The following is a 26,764-nucleotide window of genomic DNA, read 5'->3' on the forward strand; positions in this document are numbered from 1 at the left end:
AAAGAAAAATGAAACTTTTATTTCAGATAAGCAATTTAAATCAAGTCAGTGATGAATATGAGAACTGGAGGGCAGCACAACTGAAAGCAAAGGACCTGCAAGATAGAAGAGAGGGTCACCACATCCTGCAGCAGAAACACACTGACCACCTTGGCTATATCATGTAACCCTACTTCAGCAGATTTGAAAAGGCAAGCGTTGGAAAAACAGTCTGCTCTCTACAGTGAAAGTGCTCATAGAAGATAAAATTGCAGTGATGATTAAGAAATGCAGATTTTTTTGAGGTATCTCTCTGCAAAACCTGATTCAACAGGACCATTCAACAAACTCCTAACTTGTTTGTCACTGAAGTGACTATTCAACTATTCAGGGTCAGTCTGTCTCACAATGTGCACTTCCAACAGATTTATCAGGTTTTATTTTATTTATCTATTTATTCAGAAAAAATCTCACCCTTCTTGAAACCCAGTACAAAAAAAATTAGATATCACCCTTAACATTATCAGCATGAGAATCACATCACCTAAGGGGAGACGGGAGAGGCGGAAGAGGAAGAAGCCTAAGAGGGAGAAAGAATAGGCAACAAACATGACCAGAAAAAACAGTAGGGAAAAAGCAGCCAAACCCATATCTTTTAGAAGACAAAATAAAAACTTCTTGGCTTCCAAGAACTCAAGTTTCCCTTCCCTGTCCTCCTCTATCTTATTAGCTTACTAATTAAAAATAATTTTTTGAGTAATACTTATTGGGAGTTTCCTGTTTACACAGCAGTAACTCCATGAGCCAATAAACTCCCTGGCCTGAAGTACCTGGCCCTGACACACAGTCAGTCCAGAACACAGCAGTTGCCTTGTAAACAGGAAGCAGGCCAGTGCACTGAGGTGCAGGAACAAGAACCACACAGAAGCTATACTTCTGCACTAGCACCTCCTGCAGCTTATCTCAAGTGCAAATCAGAAATTAAATAAAATATGAATAATACTTCATGAATGTCTACGCCAACAAGTGTTTGCCAGCACTCTCTGAAGCTTTCTTGAAAAGTCACAGATTTTTTTAATTGTAAACATCCTCCATGGGCTGACATAGCCAAAAGACTTTCAGGCATCACAGGGTAGCTTTTGCAAGCTTTTTTATGCATGAGCAAATTAGAGCAAAGCAGATGAAACTTTTGTAGTAACCTACACTTTACTATTTCAAGGTTGTAAGCAGATGACAAGGGTTAGTGCCATAGATTCTGAAAGGTATCAGAGTGTATGGGAATCACCCACATGGTAACACCAGCCAAATGTACAGGTGTATCAGCAGAGAGTTAAGTATCAGGATGCAGCTACATGGATGGCTCCCTGCTCTCCCTGCTGACTTGCATTATAAAAGTCTGGGTTTTGAGAAGAGCGGGAGAAGTCTTATCCTCCAATCTGGAAGAAAAATTCAAAATCAGTGAACTTTGCATTTTATTCTTAGGCATGCTAACCTACTTTACAAAAGCAATAGTCCCACCTCATCTTGGTTCTCCATAGTTCCACATTATACAGATTGCAACAGGCCTACAAAAAAATAATTTTCAAAGATACACCTCTTGAGCAGTCAGCAACCATCCCCACTCAGTCTCTTTAGAGACAGTAGAATGACTGCACATAAAAGCAAGCCCAAATCTGTCTCTATACAATTAATCTCCATAGTAATTTCTCAGCCACCATAGTAATTTCTCAGCAGTGGCCCATCTCTAATACACAGCCTTCAGAGACTGTCCATCAGCAGTTACTTGCAAAAAAATCCAGGACAAATGGACTAATATTAAGATGTTATAAAAACCATTTTAAAGGGAGAACTTCCAAGCAGTTGTAGTAACCTGGTTCTGAAAGGCATTTGGCCAACACCAAGGGAATTCTTCAACCCTCTTTTAAAACAGGTTTGTGCAAAGCAATTAGCTGTACCTCTAAATAACTGTATCTCTCAAATCTCTGGCACAGCAAGATCTAAAAGGAAACACTAGCAAGCCTAGCACTATTTCTTCCCCCTCCTTTCCACTGGGATTTGCTATATTGTATTCCACGTGGGAAGCCACAGCTACCAGCTGCTTTGCTGCAGTACGGAGTCTCCCTTATCCTGTAAATCTTGGACAAGAGCCCATCAATAACAAAACATATGAATGGTTAAGGCTGAAAGGGACCTTTGGAGATGGTTTGGTCTATCTAGAGCCACTACACCCTTAGGAAAAGCATCAGCAGTTATGTTCACTTGCAGACCACACATACACACACACTCCCCCCGCCCATACTACAGTAAAGAGCTAGACTCGTGCTACCAATATTTGAACTTTGTGTCATGTGAAAGGCACTAAACCCACCAAAAAGGTCCAGGATTGGCTTTCAAGGACAGCCTTTCCAAAGCTGTCTTACTGCACCTGCAGATTCAAAAAGAAGTACGGAAACTGGCACGAACAGCAGCTCTGCGGAAGTGCCCTTTATTTAACTCGTGCTAGCAGCACCATCTAGTGCATTACACGTAAATAGACCCTTTTTTTTTATTATTTTATTTTTACATAGGTAACAAAATATGCAGTAAAGTTAATACCACGTGGTAATTTCTAGTAAAATTAAAAAATTTTGGTTATAGCACTACAGCAATAACCACCTTTCATCAGGTCAAGAAGCCGATACAAAGTTGAAGAATAAGTATCTTCATTTATTTCTGTGAATTTCACAAACAACTCATAATTTTCACCTCATCACACCTTTTATCATCTCTCTTCAGTTCTTCAGGGCATGCTTTCATCCTTTGTTCAGACTTTGCTTGCACAGCTTTGAAGTGAGATAGACATTAGCAACTCGAGTGCCTTTTGTGTTCCGGTCTTCATCACCAGAAAGGAAAATGCTTCCTTAAGCTAGCCAACAGCTGCAGTGCTGACCAGACATTTCCACCCACCTGTCCAACCTGTCCATTTCTACCAAGCCTGTCTCCGGGAGCACAGGCATGCACACCAAAGTGAACCTTTGACTGAACACCACCACGTTAACTAAACCGTTTCACTAAGCGCCATATCCTGTTGTTTCTTGAATGCTTCCAGAAATGGTGGCTCCATCATCTCCCTGGGCAGCCTGTTCCAGTGCTTAACTAACCTTTCTGTGAAAAAATTCTTCTTGATGTCCAACCTGAACCTCTCCCGGCACAGCTTGAGGCCATTGCCTCTTGCCCTGTTGCTGGTTGCCTGGGAGAAGAGATCTACCCCCACCTTGCTACAACCTTCTTTCAGGTAGTTGTAGACAGCAATAAGGTCTCTCCTGAGCCTCCTGTTGTTTTGGGTGAGCTGTGGGCTGCCAGCTTCTCCAGGAGAGTGCTGTGGGACAGAGTATCAAAGGCTTTACTGAAGTCCATGTAGACACATCTGTAATAGTTAATAAAAGCCAAGGTGGATAATTTGCTAATCAAATTATATTTAATTAAATAAGGGGTTGAGTTTAACAAAATAAGTTACAATGGGTCTATGGGTCTGTATGTTATGTCTTGTCATTTTATGACTTATAGGGAGGCAAAATAGAATGAAACAGCAGGGAGCCAAAGAAGAGGACTGAGCTCCTCTGAAAATTTCCAGACAGCAGACACTGAGGACTATGGTCTAGCCAAAACATTGGCTGGACTCAGGAGACAAGAGGAGCCTGTGAAAAGAAAAGAAACCAAAAGAAGACTTAAGGGGTGGAGATAAGGGGGGTATAAAAAGTGAAGTGTGAGCTTGCCTCCGGGCAGACCATTGGTGGAACAGGAATTTCCTCTGGTCTCCCAGGGCGCTGTTTTGCTTATTTGCTTTTAATAAATTTCTACTATATTTTCAAAATACATCTGGTCTTTTGACTATAACACATCCACAGCCTTTCCCTCATCCACTAGGCAGGACACCTGGTCATGAAAGGAGACAAGGTTGGTCAAAGATGACCTGCCTTTCCTACACCCATGATGCGGGTCTGATCCCCTACTTGACCTGTAAGTACTAATAAACTACTGAATGCCACCTAAGTGGCCAGGCTTCTTCATAAGCTGCCTGAAAAAAGGGTAACTAAGATGAGGTGGTAAAGTTTTCTCCTGGGTTATGGTAGGAAAGAATGATACCCTAACCCCACATTTCGTAAAAGATAATTTGGATGGATGAAGCACACTTGTTTCGTATTTCATAGAATCACAGGATGGTTTGGGTTGTGAGGGACCTTCAAGATCGTCTAGTTCCAACCCCGCTGCCGTAGGCAGGAACACCTTGCACTGGACTAGGTTGCTCAGAGCCCCGTCCAACCTGGCCTTGAAAACTTCCAGGGATGTAGCATCCACAACTTCTCTGGGCAACCTGTTCCAGTGCCTCACCACCTTCAAAGTGAAGAATTCTTTCCTAATATGTGTTCTAAATCTACGCTCTTACAGTTTGAAGACTTTCCCCCCTGTCCTATCACTACACGCCCTTGTGAGAAGCCTCTCTCCGTCTTTCCTATCGACTCCCTTCAGGTACTGTAAGGCCACAGTTAGCCATGCTGAAGCCTTCCCTTTTCCAGACTGAACCATCTCAGTTCTCTCCGTCTTTCCTCATGGGAGAGGTATCATATCCCTCTGAACAACTTGGTGGTCCTCCTCTGGACTCACTGCCAGGAGAAAGAAGGGCGTTGGGGGGGGTGGATGGGGAGGGAAGGGGTATAAAGCTAAAAAACAACAGAATCCCAGAGAACAGGAACACTCAGCGCCAGGGGAAGCCACGGTCGCTTTGCCCCACTCAAGGCTTTCAGGAAGGGCTCGAATCAACACCCGAGGGACCCGCCTGGGCACAACAGCCCCGTGCCGTGTGCCCTAGTGGGGCGACCTGCTCGGGCAGGGCGCTTGTACCGGGGTGACCCACTGCGGTCCCTTCCAGCCTTATCCATTCTGTGCACACGTATCTGTGCAGGGACGAGAAATAAAAGCCTCGCTTTTTTATTTGTTTGTTTTGGTTTTTTTGAGAGGGCGGGGGGGTAAAAAAAAAACCCCCAAAAAATCAGCTCAGGGGCACCCCTGCCAGGGACTAAAATGGCGGGCGCGCCCTCAAGCGCCCGCCCCCTCCGCCGTGACGCGCGGAGCGTAAACAAAGCGGCGCCCTGTGGGAAGAGGGAAGCGCTACGTGCAGGAAGAGGGAGCCTCCATCTTAGGCGCTCGCCGCGGCGGCGGGATGGCGACGGATAGCCGGGAGGAGAAAGGTATGAGGCGGTAGGAGCGCCAGCACTCGAGCTGGCCCCGGGGGGGAGGAGGGAAGGCTCGGGCGGGAGACGGGGGTTCCCCCGTCTCCCGCCCGAGCCTTCCCTCCTCCCCCCCGGGGCCAGCTCGAGTGCTGGCGCTGGGCCTTCACATCGGGGGACATCCTCCTCCTCCTCCCGGAGGGGCGTCGGGGTCGGGAGTGGGTCTTCGAGGGCGATTTTCACAGGGGAGCGCTCCCTGTGCTGCGCTGGGGGTGCTGGGGGTGGCGGGGCCCCGGGTGACGGGGGCAAGGGGGCAAGGTGACTCGGGCGGGGGGGATAAGTTCGTGGGCCCTAAGTTTTGCCCTTTCGGCAGCTCCTTGATGTCTTCCCGCAGAAAGTACCCTCTGTTTTTATTACTATTATTGTTATTATTATTATTGTTATTTTTAATTATTATTATTATTAGGCCTTTTTTTTTTTTTTTTCTTGCTTTTTTGCAGGATTTTCTGTAGAGGGATGAAGTTGCTTTGCTAAAGCAGGAGCTGGCGTTGGAATATTTTTTTGGTGGTTTTCAGGATTGTCAGATTTGGCTTTTTGCAGTCAGCTCTGCTTTCTGGGTGCTGCGGGAAAATGTGTTTGACTTGAAGGGAATCTGACGTTTTACAGGCTCATTGCTCCGGAATAATAATCTGGGTTATTTAATTAATCTGGAATAATTGCTCTGGAATAGTATAATCACAGCTCTTATAACCGACTGCCGCTATGCGGGCAAGCTGAAGTGATCCGCGTGTTATCTGTGAGATTATATCAGTCACACCTCACAAAATTGTCCATTTAACAAGCAAACCCAAAGTTTAGATGTAGAGGATTGCCGTTTGGTGGTTAGTGCAGATAGTGGCAGAGTTATAAAAAAGGTGAAGTATCACTGTGGTGTTGTGGTTTGCTTCGTCTTGGTTTGGATTTCTGTGGGGAATACGTTCCCTGTAAAGATTTTTGCAGGACATGTGTCCGTGAAACAGCTTTGTCAGAGTGGTGAAGGTTTTCTGTCTCTAATATTTAGTGTGAAACTGTATCACATGGAGTATTCCCAGTAGATTGTGTTAGAGCTGATACATAAAGTTATTGCTGGTGCTCGATCCTTAATGGCATCATTGTAAGTTTGGTAAATTAGGATACAGTCAGGTTGTGTTGAAGCAGATCTGATCTGCCACCGTGGATGAGCAGTGAATTTGAAATGTTTGCTGTTGTCCTCTATAAATTTCTGTTCATGTAATTATTTATCCACTTAGGCTTGAATATTTTTTTTTCTTAGTATTTTTTAGTCACTGACAGTGGTCAAGTCATGGGTAGCAGATGAGATATTTTTGGTTTGTGCTTTAATTTGCTTTTAATTCTTTGTCCTATGAGGACTTTTTGGCTGAATAGCAGGTGTTGATGCACGTTTGTTTGCAACTGAAGCTTTGGCTGTTTGTGCTCCCTTTGGAAGAGAAATGCTATTTCACTGCTTTAAAAAGGTAGAAATAAACCTTGCAGACCTGTTTAGTTTGAAATCATCTGGTCTTATCTTCTGTGTAAGCCAAATCAGATTTTTGCTTGACCCTTCTGGTGAATAGATCTAACACTAGTGGCCAGTAGAGGAGAAATGGCCTCCAGGGCTACCTTACTTGCTGTTTTGGGTGAGCTACACTTGTTCATGGAGGGATCAAAAAAAAAAAAAGATAAGTTGCAGGAGAGCCCTGTTAGGACTATCTGTAATGAAAAGGACTCAGTTGGTCCTTTTCCCTTCAGCAGTGATGAACTGTAAAATAATCTGTCCTCTTCCATTTTTCTGCTTCTGTGTTTTTCCTGATACTTCTCTGAGATAATTTAGCTCATCGGGTTGTACACTAGCAGTGGCAGTTCAGTGAGAGGAATCATTTTGTGGAAGTCAGCTGAGCAGTGTTTTTAGATAAAACAGGTCAATATATCTACAGAAGGGGATGGGGGAAACTTGTCCTTCTCCTGTCTCTTGCGTACTTGTTTAAGGTTCCAGCTACAAATGAGGCCCATCTAACATGGAAGGGATTTATCAGGGTGTGTGCCAGACTTGCATTTTCTGTTAAATTTTCCTTCTGGTTTATTTCTGAATGAGCTGATACAGGAGTCTTTTACCACCTCTGAATGCTACTGCAGTAGGTGGGTTAAATGTCATATACTCAAGTATGCTGCTGTCTCACCAAGAGGGAAGTAAACCTGACGTTCAATATGTGTGATCTGAGATGGATGTTTAATACATTTAATATTTTAATCCTAGTGCACCTCTTTTTCATTAGTATCCAGTTAAAAAAGTCTTGTACTCTGGACTTGACAAGTCTTCCTTCTGAGGGGAAGTGGAATGCTGCAAGCCAGGAAATTGCAGCCCACGTTTAGCAGTTGCACACCCATGAATCTGACTCTCATATATTTATCAGTAACAGCAAGAATATTTGCTGTGGATATATAAGTATCTACAAACATAAAGGGCTGTTCCCAAGAGAATTGTGATGCAGGTTTGTGTTGCATTTGAATGCCAGCCATCTATAAACTGCCAGGAAAGGTTTCATCCACCTCTGTCTGCACAGCTTCCTTTGCATTAGCTACACCAGTTGGGCAGCTCAGGGATCACTGCATTCCCCCGCCACTGCAAATGTGGAGAAATGCCAGCAGGAAAGTTAGCACACATGCTGGCTTTAGATTTGGTAGTATATAGTAGAGAGATAATTATAATACTAGCTTTTAATTGTGTGAATTGTGTATTTTTTTTAATATCAAGCTGAAAAACTGCTTTTGTTTCTCGGCTCAAGATTTTGTGATAGACAAGTTGCCAAACTGTGGAGGGCTTGGATTTGCTGCATTGTCCCAGTTTCATCCAGTACAGGAGTCCTTACCTGTGTCTTCTACAGACACTGTCAACTAGCTGAATTCTTGGAATTTGCTTTCTTTTTCATGAACATAGAAAACAGAATTGATCATAAAGTGAAAAGAACTAAGAATTTTGGAGTTTAGGAGAAAAAACAGGAGATTCCAAAATTAATACCTTTTTATTATTTTTCCCTTCATGTGCTTAGGCTTAGTTCACTCCTGTTTTTTAAAGTGCTTGAAGCATAGATCTGCTACCTTAAAGCTGGTGCGTCCTTCTGCTACAACCACCATATATCCTTTGGTTTCCGGCAAAGTGAAACAGTTGGAAACAGTTGAAACAGATTTTAAAAGTTGTGTGACCAAGGGTAGTATTTACTGCTTCTAGCATGGATTTTCTTAAACATTTGCCCTTTTGATCAAGGTGCATTTGTTGTGTTGGTTTTTTTGTGGGTTTTTTCTTCAGAGCAGTTCAAGAGTTAATGATGCAGCAAATAAGTACTGCTTTCCCCTTCTTCAGTGGGGTGACCTAGCTTATATTCTTGTTGTTAAGTTACCCTGTTGCGTTTTTTTCTACTTGTAAGTGAACCACAAACCTCACCCTCCTAACACATCAAGGACAACAAAAATAGTGGACCAGGAAGGGAAATAATTTAAGGTGCAAGTTTCAGGATTTTGAAGAGATAGGGGTCCCTCCTCTTTACTAATGGCACTCAGACTATCTCCCAGTCTCTCTTTTTCTCAGGTTTTTTACAGGACTTTATGTTAAGCTTTCATTTGTAGGTCAGCTTTCCTGCAAAGCTTGTGTGACGTGAGGAGCCAACTTGGATCTTATTCAGAGGTCTAAGTGTGTCCTGTGATGTATTTTAATTCTTCTATTTGCTTTGCTTGCTCTTTCCAGTTGAAATCGTGGAAATAAATCAAAAAGACGTTAACTTTTGCTTTGTGGCAGGTCTCTAACCGTAAAGGAAATGTTTGGGCTTCTAAATACTCGTTCTGTAGTTTACATGTCCAGACTTCTTATAGTCGTTTTTGACTTTTTTATTTTTGTGTATTTTCAGATGGTGAACTGAATGTTCTGGATGACATTTTGACCGATGCTCCTGACCAAGATGATGAGTTGTATAACCCTGATAGTGAGCAAGATAAAAGTGAGAAAAAGGGTAGGTGACTTTGGTAGTGAATGTCCCTAAGGAACATAAATGGTAAAAAATGCCTGTCTTATTATAGTTTTAATCTTTGGAGTAGCAGATTTTATAACCTGATTCAAGGAGTGAGAGTTTCAAAAGTCTTTATTTCCACGAACATGAGTTTTTTTCATCTGACCTTCCAAACAAACCGTCAACTCTGTTTCCTTTTGTCTCAGAAGCAATTGCTGAGTCTGGCTTGTTTTGAATTGATTTGCTGTTAGAAAAGGACTGTCCTTTTTGGTTTGATGAAGTGAGATGGAAGTGGAGTAAGGAGGTCCCAAAATCTGGTTCCAGCTTGGTTGTTGATTTGGCTTTAGGCCAATCCCATAAGCATTTAATTTAAAATTCCTGTATATAAAATTTAGAAAACACCTACCAAAGCCTAAAGGATTGCTCCGATGAAGAAAAATATATGTTTTGGAACATGAACTGTTCATGAGAAGCAGTTTTGAGTGTTACTGCAAAGCCTGCAATTGGGAAATGCTTCCTATGACTGCAGCAGGGGAATTAGCTAAAATAGAGGAAGTAGGAGCCTCTGAGCAGTTTTTGTTTTGACACAGGAAATAACATTGAACTTGATATTTCTTTCTATTTAAGGATCAAAAAGAAAAACTGACAGGATGGAAAATGCTGAAAGCAAGAGGCAAAAACCTTCTGTGCATTCATCAAGGCAGATGATGCCAAAGCCTCCCAGTTCATCAGTTAGCAATAACAAGAGAATAGTGAGTACCAAAGGAAAACCAGTATCAGAATACAAGAACGAGGAGTATCAGAGGTCCGATAGAAACAAGCGCCCGGATGCCGATCGAAAGCTGCGCATGACAGCCAGTTCCAGGGAACCTTATAAAGGGCAACCAGAGAAAACCTGCATGAGGAAGAGAGATATTGACAGAAGGGCAAAATCTTCTACGCCGGATGGTTCAGAGGTATTAAATATTCTTGCTGCCTTATAAATGAAGCGGTTTTGTGAGACTTTTATAAGGCACGTTCTCTTAGGACTGTGTGTGCATCCTGACAATGTTGTATGACTGCTGATTCACTTTTTCTTTAAACATCAGAGAATCAGGCATGATGTGGATAGAAGACCAAGCAGATCTAGCCATTCTTCTAAAGAAGAGGTGAACTCTGAGGAATATTGCTCGGATCACGAGACTGGCAGTAGTGGTTCCTCTGAACAAGGCAACACAGAGAATGAGGAGGAAGGAATGGAAGAGGAGGAAGATGATGAAGGGGAGGAGGATGAAGAGGTGGAAGAAGATGGGGAGGAAGACGAAGAAGAGTACGAACAGGATGAGAGAGATCAGAAGGAAGGAAATGACTATGACACACGGAGCGAAGCCAGCGATTCTGATTCTGAGTCTGCCTCTTTCACAGATGGGTCAGTCAGATCTGGGTCTGGTTCAGATGCATCAGGTAGGCAGCATCATGCATGCTAGTCTGAAATACCTTACCATTCAAAGTTTGGCTGCTTTTAAAAATAACCACTTCCTGACTATGTCAAAAGTAAGCTGTGGTAGCACAAGTCAGTAAGATGTTAATTATGAAATACCATAGGCAAGGAAAAAGTACACTGGAAAGTGGTATTTTCTTACACCCAAACTTTTGAATATCTGGATTACCGTATTGAGGATTCATAGTGTTCTTGACTGATTTGACCTTGCTGTTCAGTGCTTTAAAACATTAAAATCAGTGTTTTCTTGAGTACCTAGTGGCTTAGCTTCCCACGCAATTCATTCTAAATTGGTGTTAAGCTGTTCAGTATTCATCGGGATGAGTGACCAGGCAGACTGGTGTAATAAAAGCATTGTCTCCTCGGGGAAGTATGACTGAATCCTAAACAGTGACTGCCTTCAGTGCAGGAAATCTAAACCTAAGTTGAAAATGTTACCTATAAGGGCAAATTTAGAAGGAGAGAAATGTTTTAAGCAGAAACTGGAAAGAAATGCTTTGCAGTTGTATATTATGACTGGTCCTGACTTACAGATGTGAAGTACTAATGACGTAAATACTTTTGGGTTTGGCTGTTCATTGTTTGTTTTTTCCAGGAAAGCAACTTGCAATCCTGTTAAGATTCCTATTTTGTATCTTCCTTGTCTGAAGTCTCCATAGGTGGTCATCCTCCTTAACATGCTGCCTTTTTTAGCTCAACTCTGCTGTTTGGAATTAGAGAACAGCAAGGTGTAACCTAAAGACAAGTTCTAGAAGCTGTAATAACTGTTCTAAAAAGCCCTGTGGTATAACGATAACACTTTTTTAGAGTGGAAATGATTGCCTGTGTGCCACGGTGTTTTGTTTTCTTATCTCTTGCCATTTTGTTGAGCTCTGAGCAAATGAGCCCATATCACTACTGCAATGCAGTTTGTGCTTGATGTTGCACATTTGGGTAAAGGCTGGAGAGAAGAGCTAACCCACCCTTACTAAAACACCTGGAAGATAAATTCTGTCTCTAAACATTGCATAGAATTACTATTTTTGTGGTGGTCATCATCTTTTGTGAATGAAAAGCTTGAGTAATCAGCATCTGCTTCTTTTGCGCATGGTAGTTTTGCAGCAATGACCACAATTTTAATGAGCAAACCAAATGCTAACTTCACTTTTACTAATGTTTTTCTGTCTCAGTACTTTTTAATCTCAATTTTGCCTGACACTTGGTGTTTAAAATATTGCTTTTATTTTTTATGGTTTCTTTTTAGATGAGAAGAAGAAGGAGAGGAAGAGAGCTAGGGGTATCTCTCCCATTGTTTTTGACAGAAGTGGAAGTTCTGCATCAGAATCATACGCAGGTATTCTTTCTTTTTATTGCGTATCATCGTGACTTGCATCAAATCTTAAGGTGTAATCTAAAATAAATGTAACTGGCTGTAGAGATTTATGGGGTATGTAGCTTTGTATAATTTGGTATTGACTTCTGGCATGTTGTGTGTGGATACCTTTTGGGGGGGAGTAGGCTTTCTTTAATGCTATTCTGTTGCTTAAGTGGAATTTTCACTTTTTTTTTTTTTTTAAACTTGGAAGATGATGATTCAGTGACTAGTTTTCTGAGTAGGAAATTGTTCAAATACTATTTTAAAAACCAATCCCAAACCAAACAACCCAAAAACGAAACCAAAAAAAAACCAAAACAAAACCACTCGTGCACATTGAATAGTATTTTTTGTGTGTGTGGGTGCGCGCCAGAAAGCATAATTTGTCATGAATGAAAATTGTATGTGACAAGGCTGTAGAAATTGTATATTATCTCTATTAAGGCTCAATCTGAACAAATGTACTTTGGCTAAACACAGGTTCAGAAAAGAAGCATGAGAAATTATCATCTTCCGTTCGTGCTGTCCAAAAAGGTATCATTTAAATTTGAATTTTTAATGCATGCCCCATAGCAAGCCATTGTCTCTGTTGATTGAATTACCTGTAAGTAGTGATGTTCCGATATAAATCAGTTTGAGCACGTAATTGTTCTGAGTATGATAAGTGAACCTTGAGCTACTTTTGCATGTGTTGAGAGTGATATGCAAAAAGTTCAGTCACTTTGCTCCTTGCAGAGGCAACAAATTAGAAAAGAAAGTGCTTAAATCTGAAAAGAGGAACGTTTCAGCATTCTCTATTGGACAACTTGTGCTTGTTGTGTGTGTTTACCCAGTATTTGCTCAAAGACTCTTTAAGCAAGGTAATAAGTCCAGTATATCGGAACATCACTGAATCATGCTGAGTTTATTTTTTTTTTTTTTTACCTGGATATCTAAGTTTTATTTTTGTTTTCATTTCCCCTGGCATTTTGTGCTCTACAGCTTAGACTTGAAGTTGGGTGGTAATGATAATATATCAGTAGGAATTGGGTGGGATACTGTGTATTTTGAAGGAAGCAAACAACCATCTACACTCAAAGCAACATGCTTGGTAACTAAGTATTTACACTTCAGCTTATTTGATACTCTGTTTTTTTCAGACCAAACCAGTAAACTTAAATACATTCTCCAAGATGCAAGATTCTTTCTCATCAAAAGTAATAACCATGAAAATGTATCGCTTGCTAAGGCAAAGGTATGTTGAATTTTCTTCAAAAACTTTGTTTTCAAACACACCCATCTTAGGATAGAAGAGCATGGGTTCTTTTCTGCATCAGATCTCAGTAGGTGCAGAGATAAAAGCTACTTCACTCTGGTGGTTCTGCTTCCACTGTAACCTAGAAAAGTTTCTAGACCGTCAGTCATTTATCTTGGTAAGAGTGGACTTAAAACGGAGCCTCGGGGTCTCTTTGATAAGGTCCTAAGCCAACATCCATCAGGAATGCTGGGGTGGTGTTTGCTCCCCTTCTTCAGCACCCCTCTTTGTATCGATGTACTGTGAGGAAGTTCAGAAGGTTGTTTTGTCTAATGCTGTAAAAGTAATTTTTCTCAGTTGATTCAGGGAGCTGAAGCCTTACTGTGGAAATGTATGCCTGGCAGTGCTTGTGTGAGTTCTTTGGGAGGAATTCCAGAGCACTGGACTTAAGTTGTTGAGGAATTGCACTAGGTGTCCGTTGCACTAGTCCACTCTGGTGGTTTTGTATTGGCATGGAACAACTTACAGAGGAAATACCGTATTTGCTGTTACACAATATACACAGAGTAGGCAATTCTATTAATGAAGATTTTTTAAAATAGGATGGCATTAAAATGATTAAACAAATCTCAAAACTCCTGGACAGATTTGGCTTGTACCACTGCCCCCACCTTTCTGTATCTGATCTGTGCAGTGAACAGCATTGTGACTGGTTTTTGCTTTATCTCTGTAAAGGGGTATATCCTTTCTGTGTCTCATCCATGCTCGGGTCTGCAGTAGTATTCTTGTTCTTAAAGTTCTTGGAGGGAATGTTTTTTTCTCAGTGTATAAGCATCAGTGCTTTGCCACTGCATTTCTGTGAAACTTGCTTTTGTGGTGCCACTACAAGACATTGTTCTACTTCACAGCAGCCTAAAGCCATACAATCTGACTGAAAGCTAGTAAAAAAACGCCAGATAGTTATCTGGTGACTCTAATGAATTGCCAGTCAAACATTGATCTGAGCTCAGAGCAGGACATGTATACACACCTTCACTAAGAACAGTAAGGGGAGGAACGTTTTCCTTGGTATATCCTAGATCCTGTTCTGAGGCTCAAGTTTGTTTGCCCAGAGAATGGGCTGAGAAGTAATTCAGTAAACTGGTATTCTGTATCTCAGCTCAGCTTGTGCCTTGAAACAGATTGGGGTTTATTGTGCATGGCTAGATAATGGCTGGTGGAAGAGGTAGTAGTTAATAGGTGGAGATGTGGAAGGCTGAACCAAGTGGTTTGAGTTGTCTTGTCAGTTTAAAATGTTACTCTGGTATCTTTCATGTTGCTGGCCTTTCACTGAAACAGTTTTAAAGTCTGCTAACTGCCCCCAACAAATCTGCAATACTATATTGAAGTCTGCCTGCCCACCTTTAAGTATATATGCTGCTGGTTTTTCATAGTTTGTGTATGTTATATAATACATGAACTCCCAAAGTCACTTAAAACATACATGAAAACCTTTGCCTTTAGTATTTTTAAGGTATCTGTCCATCATTATAATGTTTTGATTGTAATTACAGATGGTCTCAAAGCATCTTACAAAAAAAGTTTAAAAAAAATTGAAAAACCAGTGTTCTAAAAGTTTCAGCACAAGGCAGGCTAAAATTATTTCCTGAAGGACATGAAGCAATATGTTTCTCTTTGCATTATCTTCTATCCCAGTACACTGTTTTGGTCTTGTTTTCCTCATCTGCACTGTATATTTCTGTTAGCTAAATCACTTGAGATGAACTCTTATGTTTTGGTGGTGGGGTGGGTGTTGTTCTGTTTTAGGGAGTATGGTCAACACTTCCAGTGAATGAAAAGAAGCTTAATGCTGCATTTAGATCAGCAAGAAGTGTTATTTTGATATTTTCTGTAAGGGAGAGTGGCAAATTCCAAGGTAAGGAAAAGTGATTTATTACCAAGGTAAGTGAAAGTGAGTTTTATGTGCCATAGATTTTCTGTTGCATCTTTGTTACAATTCATATGAAATCCTTTAGGGTTTGCAAGATTATCTTCAGAGTCCCATCATGGAGGATCACCTATACACTGGGTGCTGCCTGCAGGAATGAATGCAAAAATGTTGGGAGGTGTCTTTAAAATTGACTGGATTTGCAGGTAATTGTTCGTTTATGTTGCTGTCAGTAACAAGGCATTATAATACCACTTCTGCATGGTACTCGCTCGAGTGCTGACCACATCCTTCTGAAACTCGATTCAACTCAGAGATGTGTCCTCCAATCTCCCCAAAACCATGCCTCCATGTTACTCTCCTTGGGACTCAGGTCTGTACCTGGCACGTGCAATGGATAGTACATTTGTTTGGTTTTTTTTAATGTAGACAATGCATTATAGAAAGAATATGTATTTTTTTAATGTAAACAATTTTTTAACACTTGATGCATTCCTTCACTGATCTTTTGCACTGAAACCAGAAAATTGTATTCTGAATGTTTGAGTAAAATAACTGCTCACTTGGACAGACAGCAGTGAATGTAAGGGAAAAAAAATCCTTTAAGGACAAATCTGTCTTCATCTGACTGAACAAAGAAAATGCTACTGTTGTAAAAGAACATGAAATAGTACAGGTATTTTGTATAATGTTCAAGTTGTGAGCAGTATGTTCATTGATGTAACTGAGAATGCTTTTTGCCAAAAAGGTTTTAAAACTCTCTTAAGGAAAAAAGTTATAGTAGTCCTGTGTGATACATAGTAGCGTGGTTGTTCAAGCTCTTCAGGCTGCCTGAAAGACTGAACACAGGAAAAGTGAGACTTTGAATTAGAGAAAAATCTAGGTTGGAAAGGTCCTCTGGAAGCTGTTGACTCTCACCTCCAGCTCAAAGCAGTTCTAGCTTCATAGTTAGGTCACATGCTCAGGGACTTTTTTCAGTAGGTACCATGAGCTACCATGTCACACAGAGACTGGTCAGTTTATTCAGATGGTGAGATAATAAACAAGCACGATCTCAGTAGTGCACAAAGACCAAAAAAATTTCCTTTGAAAAGATGGCCTGACATAGTATGGACTATATAAGTTAATACTGGAAGAAGACAAAGTGAAATCCCCAGTTACCAATACATACTACATAAGAATACGTTCAGAGACCTAACAGTACAGAGGATAACGATGTTATTTGGTATGCAATGCCCTGCTGTATGCGTTTTTAAATCTTTCCTTAATGAAAAACAGAGGCAAAACTATAAATGGTGCCACTTGCATATTTAGGCGGGAATTGCCGTTCACTAAGTCTGCTCACCTGACCAATCCTTGGAACGAACATAAGCCAGTAAAGATTGGACGCGATGGACAGGTTTGTTAATTATTACTTTTTTTTCTATAACCCATGTCTTCTAGTGCTTGCTTTCAGCTTTGTGTGTGCAGAAGATTAGAAATGTTTTAGATCAGTTGTTAACTTGCAGTAGAGGGCTGTAGCAAAGGCACTCTGCTTCTTTCTAATGCTGTTGTGGAAGAAGGAAAAAGAAAACAATATGGTGCCAGTTCTGTTGTCATCTTTGTGATTAGCAGTGTTTGCTTCAAAACTGTGATATTTTGGATTTGAAATGTAATGTGCCTTGCATTGTACAGTGTGCAAACCATATAGTATCAGTTTTTAAGAAAAAGTTCTGATGTTTCCAGCTATGTTTTGCATTGCAATCTTTTTTTTTTTTCATATGAACTATTGCATAGGAATTAGACTTCCATTAAAAAGTATATGCTAAGCATATTTTAAGTGGGGGTGGCTCTTTGTCTTGTCAGACGTATCAGAGTGCAGGTATGTAGCTGCTGTCGTCGAGTAACCGGGCCTTGGGTAAAATAACGGGTTCTGCTTTCTTGCAACAAGGTGGGAGTTGTATAATCCCCATATTGTATGGAAAATGTCAATTCTGTACTACATTGTTTTGCCCACACATGCGTTTGCTTCGTTGTGTAGCAGAAGTAAAACAGTAGTATCAGTCTTGTTTTTAGTTTAGAGTGAATTTAAAAAAAAAAAAAAAAAAAGGGATTTCAGTTAACTTTGTTTCTTTTAAATGGTCAAGGAAATATATTTTTTTGACGTTTTGTCCACTTCACAGTAGAGTTACAATCAGGACATGGGTTTCATCTTTTTTTCATCAGATTACTATACTGTTAGGTTCTGGACAAGCATTGTCTGATGCTTGCTCTCCCTGATTTCAACTCTGCTTGTTTCCTGGAGCGGCTGTCATTTATCCATTTACATTTATGTAAGTCTGAGTGGATCTCTCTTCTGAGGATGTGTACATTGAATTCTGCCTTTACAGCATCATTTGGGAAGGCATTACGCAGGCCTGCTAGTCAGCAGGTTGAAGAAGCACTTTTTTGTATTGTTTCGCACCTGGCTGCTGCAAGTTTCATTTGATGGCCCCAAGTTCTTGTACTGGAAGAGAGAGTCAGCAAGTTGATCTCTCTCCTTCTCTCCTCCAAATAACTTGTGGTGTCCAATGCTCCCATTATATCCACCTTGTTCCCTGTACCCCATGTATTTCTCTTTTAATCCAGGCTGAAGAGACACGCCATGCTCAGACATTGCATGTGGGAATTGTTACACTCATTCAGTTATTCTTGGTGCCCTGCTTTGAAGCTTTTCCTTTCTACTGTTCCCCTATTTTTTTGAGATGCAGGGGCCAGAACTGCACCCGATATTTAAGGTGTGGGTGGAACATGAACTTCCAGTGTGGTATAATGATTTTCTTGTTTGATGTTCCTTTCCTAATAATCCTGAACACATAAATTGCTTGTTTTGACTGATGTCAAACATTGAGTCAGTATTCTCATGGACCTGTCTACCATACAAAGAACTCATTTTGAGTGGTAATAGTGAACCTCATCAGGCCACAGCTTTATATGTGTAGCTGGGGTGGATTTTTTTCCTACGTCTGTCACTTTTCTTTCTGTAATAGGTGATCATTTTCTTTGTGATGAAAAACAGTCCTCTGATTTTTGTAGCAAAACAGTGATGTGGCCTGTATGTCTGATGGGAAGATATGGTTGCCCCAAGTGTTGGATTAATTTATGAAAATTCTAAGTAGTGGCTAAAGAGTGAAAGGTAATGTAAGTGAATTTTGCTCTGTCTCTAGAGATACTGAAATCTCATCAAAGTGTCTTTTTTTTTTTTTTTTTCTTAAGTGTATGTTGTCAGTGTATTTGGGGAAGAGTTTCATTTCTTCGGTTTATAAACCCCTACTGAACTTCTAACTAATTCTAGGAAATTGAGCCGGAATGTGGAACCCAACTTTGTCTTCTCTTCCCTCCCGATGAAAGTATTGACTTGTATCAAGTCATTCATAAAATGAGGCACAAGAGAAGAATGCACTCACAACCCCGATCAAGAGGACGCCCATCCCGTCGAGACCCCGTTCGGGACGTGGGAAGGTTAGAAACGTTCTTTGGACTGATAATAGGCACATGTATCAGAATAACGTGATGGAGGAATGTGATTCGTCAAAGCTTTCCCTGCGATAAAGAAGAGAGAAAATCCTCAAATCAAGCTGCATGGACAAGTTTGTGGCTTCATTGAGGATTTCACATGGTTCCCCGGTCTGTCATTTTTCAAGAGGAAAATGGGGATCTTTGCTTTGCAGAAAAAAGCTCTTAAAGTGCTGTCTCTAGTTTAGACTAGATCATTTGTTGAGCTAATGCAACATGTAATGCTAGCTGTAGGTAAGCTTGGCTTGATTATGAGCAGGCTAGACGGAGAGGAGGAAATATTTATATGCCAAAAATGTGTTAATATCTTGTAAAAGCCTTTTCTTTCAGGTGTGTCTCTGGATAAGCCTTATCAAATATGGGACTTTTATAAGGATCACTTAGAATTTTGCAGAAGATGCCGCCTCATTTTGAGGATAAAATATTTAAGTTATTTTGATATTCAAGAGGAGCATTATTGGGACTGTTTCAAATTGTGTCACCGTGATGTGTTAACCCCATTGCCAAATATTCTCTAACATGTAACCACTGAATTCACACATCTTGCTGAGCTTCTGAAAACAGTAGGTTCTTCCCAAAAGGGATCAAGTGGCCCTTGGAGACCCGGCAACAAACCAAAAAGAATGGCTGTTGCTGTGTCTGTATATACAACCTTTCCAGATGCTGGCAGTACCTGTGGACTTAAAATATTTTTAGAGGATCGACATGGTTATTGATCACTGCTATATGAACTTAACATCACTTTCCAGAAAAGAGGGGGTATAACTTGTTACAGAATTGGAGAAGTCTTGGCAAAGAACTGATATTAGCCCTTCTGCCAAACACCTTTTCCCCGTGGTAGCCACTTTGCATACAGACTGATGTATGGTTTGGGCTGAAACCTTTGGTTAAGTTTCCTTTCTGTGGAAACGTCCTGTGGTAGGTACAGAGCCCCAACAAGAGTCCCCATTTCCTTGAGCTTAAAAAAAAAAAAAAGGACACTGTAACGAGTAGGTAGGAGGAAACCTGGCAGCACCCCCCTATTTTTGGCTTTAAAGGACTGAACACCGAGATGGCTTTTGGAGTTAAGCTAAGAGGTTTCCAGTGCAATAAAGTATATACAAGTGAAGGTTTTGCAATGGACTGCAAACTATACATATAACACCACCACACCTTCTCAAGCCTGCCAGGGCCTCCATTTATGTGTGTGGCTTACAGCTTAAAGTCAGTAGTTGGACTACTATATGAACTGTTTCTATCATATTTTATACCGGTCGTAAATGCACTCTCAAAACTACAAGAAAGCGGTATGTTTATTCTTTACACCAGCTTTTATTTTCTTTGATCTGAATTTGCTGTAGATGCAACTGCTTTGGTTTTTGGGCTTATTGCTTATAGTAAAGAATCTGCTTCCATATTAAAAAGCTTAGTAACTGGGTTTGGTGGGTTTTAAAGACTGAAGTCGGGAAGCAGGGGGGTGGGGGGGTGGAAAGAAGTTACTCTATTTATTAAACTAAAAGCTATATGAGCTTGTTGCTCAGCCAGCAAGTTGCACAGTAATTAAGTGATTTAAGAAAGTGTTAATGTCTTGTCATTATATTGCTGGGGTGGGGTGGGGAAAGGATCGGATTTGTAGCTACTTTGTGTTTAGAAGCATTTATGTTAGAATTGGAGTCTCCCATTAATGTTTATGTACCTTGATGGAGCAAAATTAGCAGCCTGGTTTCAGTTCTTTATTAAACATAACAGCAACTGAAATAGAAGTTTGTAAGGAAGAGCAAAGTCCTTAACACCTCCTCTGTCAAAGAGCTTTTGTATAAAAAGGAACCCTAATTATTTTAATTACCAGGAAGCTTAAGCAGTCCTAAACTCTAAAATGCACCAATGCATTCCTGGTAGATTGCTTAGAACAGAAATTATTAGAAATAATTTAATTGGCCTACCCAATTAGGAAAGTTACAGTGAAAGAAGCAATTTCACACAGCATGCAGAGTTTTGTTTATAAATGTTATGGAAATAAGACCGTTTATAGAATTCTTTACCCCATAGCTATCAAATGCAGCACTCTCCATGCCCTGTGACTGTAATGTTCTGTGAACTTTTTTGTTATCCAGTAGGTTGTTTCAAAATGTAATGTGAAAAGTGTAATGTTAATGCCTTAGTTTGAGTTTGGTTTAGACAAAATTGTTACCTTTTGTTTGATACGAAGATACAGTTGGGTAGAGTTCCTTCCTTAACTGCCAAAATTCCTGTAGACAGAAAGTAACAGTAGAGGGTATGTAATTGAGCTGTTCCTGATTGTATCAGTTCAGATTTAAAGCTGTAGAATATTTTGAAGCAAATGGAATTCAGAATTATTAAATTGAGATCCTTGGTAGCTCAAACTATGCTGTGACGAATGCTTCAAGCAACCTTGTTTAATCTTTGATATCTAATTTGTGTAGGCGTCGACCAGAAGATTATGATATTCATAACAGCAGAAAGAAACCAAGGATTGACTATCCCCCTGAGTTTCACCAAAGACCAGGTTAATATCTTACTCTGAAGATTTGTGTGCACCAGTTCACAAATGTTTTCTTTTTTAGCATGTCCTCATTAATTCGAAAGTAAACTATTGATGCGACTGGAATATAGAAACGTGACTTGTCCCAAGCGCTGCCTGCTGATTTAACCCACCTCTCAACAAGTCAGTGACACTGTTTCACTGGTTTGAGAGAGAGCTGAGTTAACCTATGCTGAGCCCTTTGTAAGAGCCTCAGAAATGCGTACATTGTTGTGAATGATCCTCTCAAATGCTTTGTTAATGTGGGTGCAAGAATTGGTGTGATTGTCAAGATGCTAATCATCAAATGAATCCAGCTGGAAAAGTCAGCTGTTTAGAGATGACCGTAGATGTTCAGTTCTGTTTTCACAGAGTTTTTTTACAAGCTTGACATGAGGAGGTGAAGGGGAAACTTCCCTGCATTTTACAAGAGGATCTAATGATGAGTTTGAGAAAGGAATTGTGTTGTTGTCCAAAGAGAAACGTTTGCAATGGCAGTGCAGCAACAGCACTGGTCATAGGGCAGTTATTTTTTTCTCTTCATAAAGCAACTGTTAAAAAAATTGTTACTTTTAGTCTACCAAATCGTGCCTCATGGCTGTTAGAAAAGTGTATTCCACTATTTCAGTGGTAGATTTCTAAATCTCGTAAGAACCTGCCTTTATCTGTCAAGCCTGTCTGCAAAGCCTGTGTTCTTTGATGCCAAAAAGAGTGTTGTTGCTGCTCTTTCTAAGACCATCGTTTAAAGAAAAAGAAATAAATAAAAATAATGAAGCTCAGAAGCATTATTTTATTAGCACAAGCATGCCTGGTGTTTTGCACCATTTTACTGAGCTCTTTAATGCTTACTTCCTGGGATTTACTGAAGCTGTAAGAATTCTTCTCCCTGTGGGGCTTTTCCAGATGCTTCTTAGGTTGTTTTTAATTTTCTGTGTAACATTGTACCCAAAACTTATTACGAAATCAGCTTTAAGGGTTGTCCACAGGAACACATTCTACTGTTAATAATACACAGTTAATAAGTAGTAGCAGCTACGTACTAACTGCCAAGAGGCAGTACTCTTCAAATTCATGGGCATTCCCAATTCATTTGACTAAATTTCTTTATTTGCACAGTTACCCCCTTGCATATTTGTTTGTACTAAGTGCAAATTCCTGTGGGTTTGTCTGTGCCCCTTTTTTTGTTTTACATTATGGTATTTGTCTGCACTGTCTCTAAGAAGTTCAAAGTTTTTGAGAGTTAGTTTAAATGTGAGGATAATAGCAGGTATACAGAATTTCATAGCTGGCACAAAATAAAAGGACAGTTTCTATTGAGTATGTTTTTAAGAGTGTAAACTTGAGATGGTAAATTGAATTAATACTGCTTGATGTTCGAACAGGGTATATAAAGGATCCCAGATATCCTGAAGTAGACAGGTAAGGTGTGTTCATGTTACTCATTTTATGCCCTGGTAACTTGTCTGTATGGATAAATTGGATTTAGTTCTATAAATTTTTATTCCCAACAGACGATTTTCAGGAGTTCGACGAGATGTGTTTTTAAATGGGGTAAGTTGGTGCATGCAGATTTTTGGGGAACTTTTATATTCAGCTTTCTGCGCTTCCAAAGAACATTCACACAAATTTTAATGCTACTGTCTTTCATTTTAGTCCTACAATGATTACGTGAGGGAATTCCACAACATGGGACCACCACCACCGTGGCAAGGAATGGTTTGTGTCTTGTTGAATTCGATTTTTCTCTGTAGAATATGGCTTTTCATGTTTCCCTCTAGAGGAGCCTGGCATATTCAGTGTGCATTCAACTCTCTCCTTTTCCTAAAATGTACCTTTGCTGTAACTATGTAAACATTTTAGGGGAAAAATATTAATATCAAGTATTTTGAAATTCACTTAGCTCTCAGCAGTAGTCTGGCATTCTGGTAAACAGCAAGGTAGCTGAACTCTGCCTTGGTTTGAATCTACAAGAAACTGAAAGCTCTGAGGAAATAGTAGAACCCTCCTTTAGCCTACACAAGAGGGTGTAATGACATCTTGTATTCTGCTAAATGTTCATAGTAATTGGCTTTCACTCAAGCAGCAAATGCATCAAACAGGTGGATTGTTGAAGAGGCTGACGGAGTGGGCTGGTGTGCTCTAGCGCTGTGCAGTGGCTTGCTTTAGGCTGTGGCAGTGAAGCATGCAGGAACGTAGCAAAGTGGACTGCACAACATAATTAAAATAAGTCTTCCCGTATTACAGCCTCCACTGAAATGTAATCTTCTCCCAGTCAGATGAGCAGATACCTGAGTGCACATATCTACATCTCTGCAGATAGAAATTAACTGGTAGTGTGTCAGGAGGAGTAGTCAGTATGGCGAGTTATTTTGGTTACATCTAGTCTAGTAAGTCTGGCCTGATTTTATATAACTATAGTGAGTCTTTTGGCTCTTGTATACACTGGCAATGAGCAAAAAGCAGTGCCAGATGTAGAGATGCTTCTACAACCTCCAGTTTTTCTCAGCTGAAACACAGCTGTACTTTGTTATAACTGAAGGAAGTGAACAAGATTGTCATATGGGGAGAAAAATGATTTTTCAAACACAGCTAAACCTCCAGAAACTTTTTTTCACCCACCCCTCTTCCCTATTTTGTATGCTGTCCAAGTAGTCATCCTAAAATCCAGCACGTCCACTTCCTTTCTTTGTAACAAAAATGTAAGCAATGGTGGTTTCGTAATATGGGAAAGGAAGGCCTTGCTGACTGCAGAAATGGAAGCAATCAGCCCAAATATGTCATGTTAAAAAAAAAAAAAACCACCCATTTGTCAAATAATTTGTCTTGCAAAGTAGGGTTTTTTCAGTTAAAATAGAAACATACTCATAAGGAGTGACACTGAAAAGACTCATTCTGTAAGAGCTGGCTGGTTTGGACAGAATTCATATTCCATATGCATAGTTTAAAAAAACCAAGCCCACTACATTTAAGTAGCAGAAGTTTTATGTAGTATCACGTTGAGGCAGATATGGAGGGAAGGCATGTTTGGTTTTGGGGAGTGTGTTGACCAAGCTTCCAAAAGCAGTGGTAGAGAGGTAGTAAAGCATGCCAACTTAATGGAAAGTAGTCTGCTATTCAGTTAAGAGGCTGTGATTGGATATATTTAGTTGCTGTGTTTTCCATTGTAAGCAAAGTAACCTGTGTTCTTCATTACCAGTGCTCAGCCTTGTGTGCATTCCTTAGCTTTGAAACACTCAACAAACTTCCTGTAACTTTCTTGTAGCCGCCATATCCAGGTATGGAGCAACCACCACACCACCCTTACTATCAGCACCACGCACCTCCACCTCAAGCTCACCCTCCATACTCAGGACATCATCCTGTACCACATGAAGCGAGATACAGAGACAAACGAGTGGTGAGTGTCCTCAGAGACAGAGGGGGACTCAAGTCTGGCAGAGTAGGAGTCGGGGGTCCAGGTACAGCCTGACCTGAGCTTTGTTGGCTGTGATAAACTCCATTTTTATGACCTGTATTACAGTTCCTTAGAAAGATTGTTAGATTGACATTTCCAGCAAATTTGAAAACCCTTTCTCTCCCAGGTGAGGTAGAAGCACAAAATGTTTCAGACTCTTAAACTGAGAGGTGTTTTTTAAGTTGGCTTCCAGCTGTACAGCTCTGAATGTTCTCATGCTGAAGCCCAGTTTGAATAAGGACACGGCTGTCACATTGCCTGTGGTCATGCACAACAAATTACTTTATCAGCAGAAGTCTGTGTTCTACTATTTTTTATGGACACATCAGAAAACAGGGCAGATGGTTAAACTTCTGTCAGCTGGCTTAGAAGGTTGATCAGCTTTCAGGTCTCTTGCTGGCATCTGGCATTTGAACCCCAGCTTCTGCACGTGGGATTTGTTTGGGTTTTTTTTAAATACTGGGCTTTCTGAAGAGGTACAGCCAACCCTATGAATAAGGGAGGGAATTTTAATATGGGAATGGAGATAAACAGAGCTGTCCTTTCATCACAGCACGACTATGATATGAGAGTAGACGACTTTCTTCGTCGCACACAAGCAGTTGTCAGCGGTCGGAGAAGCAGGCCTCGGGAGAGGGACCGGGAGCGGGAACGGGACCGCCCTAGAGACAATAGAAGAGACAGAGAACGCGACAGAGGCCGTGATCGGGAAAGGGAGAGAGAGAGGATTTGTGACCGGGACAGAGACAGAGGTGAAAGAGGTAGATACCGAAGATAATCCATCTGGAACCAGTGCTCACTTGAAACGAAAAAAGCTTGTATTTTTTTGTGTGTTTACAAGTAGTACATTTTATTTTCAGCTGTCTACTTAAAGTTCATTGTGTAGAAGGATTTATAATGACCCTCTCTATTCCAAGCATGCAGTGAATTATGAACTGGAAAAAAACTCAAATAGGCCAAAAATAAAATACGCAAAGCTGACACTCAACTTCACGTTTCTGTTGGAACAGAGTTGGAAACAGCTAAGAATGTACATACTGACTAATTCATTCTCAATAAGTGTTCATCTACTTAGTGACTTCATTCTAGGTTTTTGAATACTGATGGATAACTGCCTTTTTTTTTTTTTTTTTTTTTGCTTTGATGTTTTCTTCCTGTAGTTTCTATGGTTCGATGGGAGAATGCTGCTATCAAGTATGCAAATATTGAAGTTTGAAATTATTTTTTTTTTTGACTGTATGGCAGTGTTGTAGCAGCCTTTTTTTTCTTTCCCCGACCCCATTTTTTAACCCCATCTGTAAAGTCAAGTGTTTTTTTTTCAGTCTTCAGTAATGAAAGCAATATTAAGAAGACACTATTGATACCTAATTTTTAGCCTTTTTTAAAAATCTTCCCATGTTCAGTAACATTTTGGTCAATTCTCTTTGTCTAGTCTCCTTCCAAAATGTACACATTGCTTGGAATGTTCACAACCTGCGTGCGTGGAACCAGAAAATATTGCTGTATTCTACATTGCTACCATTTTTTTTATAAAAATAAATTGGTAACTATTGAAATGTTTAAAACGTCACATCAGGTTTCTTTATTTTCTGAGCTTGCTAGATTTGATAGATCCTGGCAGTTCTCGGAAAACATTTGTGTTCAAAAATAGTTAAAATGTTCTTGTGGTAGGTGAAGTTGATTTGAAGCCTGAATTTAGGGAAAGGACTGCTGAAATAAAAGGTGATTGCTTTTCTGTTTTGACAGTGATGTAGTCAGCTTACAATTCCTGCAGCTCATCAGAGCTAGTAAGGCCTTACATGTTCATCTTAATTATACGATCTTTGAGCTATTGAGAGGCTCTCTTTAGCCACAATCATATCTGTCTCTCAGGAGTGTATTAGTTTTGCAAGATCCAGATGCTCCCCATGTGTTCTTTGTAGTAAAAACTGCATCACTTTTTATTTCTCTTAGATAGGAAATATTTTAACTTAAATGCCAACAGTAAAACTTGGGTGGGGAGAATGTAGGAAAGTAAAACTTATAGTGAAAGTTCTT

At 40.3% G+C, this 26,764-nt stretch overlaps 1 protein-coding gene across 2 annotated transcripts; it reads left to right on the forward strand.

Annotated features, from left to right (window-relative positions):
• Nucleotides 1-5,097: 5,097 nt before the first annotated feature.
• On the forward strand, nt 5,098-26,292 carry YTHDC1 (YTH N6-methyladenosine RNA binding protein C1). 2 transcript variants are annotated; one of them, XM_050338802.1, is made up of 17 exons: nt 5,098-5,207; nt 9,125-9,226; nt 9,851-10,179; nt 10,312-10,666; nt 11,947-12,036; nt 12,538-12,591; nt 13,197-13,291; nt 15,098-15,206; nt 15,307-15,424; nt 16,533-16,617; nt 18,532-18,698; nt 21,176-21,258; nt 22,656-22,692; nt 22,785-22,824; nt 22,927-22,989; nt 24,536-24,670; nt 25,281-26,292. In XM_050338802.1, the coding sequence occupies exons 1-17, from the start codon at nt 5,180-5,182 to the stop codon at nt 25,503-25,505; spliced, it is 2,115 nt and encodes a 704-aa protein (XP_050194759.1). In that variant the 5' UTR covers nt 5,098-5,179; the 3' UTR covers nt 25,506-26,292. The 2 variants fall into 2 exon arrangements, with proteins under 2 accessions (XP_050194759.1, XP_050194760.1); XM_050338803.1 differs by lacking the exon at nt 12,538-12,591 and having other exon boundaries at nt 5,125-5,207.
• Nucleotides 26,293-26,764: the final 472 nt, after the last annotated feature.

This window comes from Myiozetetes cayanensis, unplaced genomic scaffold, assembly GCF_022539395.1.
Source record: "Myiozetetes cayanensis isolate MyiCay16 unplaced genomic scaffold, myiCay2020 scf7, whole genome shotgun sequence".
NCBI lineage: Eukaryota > Metazoa > Chordata > Aves > Passeriformes > Tyrannidae > Myiozetetes > Myiozetetes cayanensis.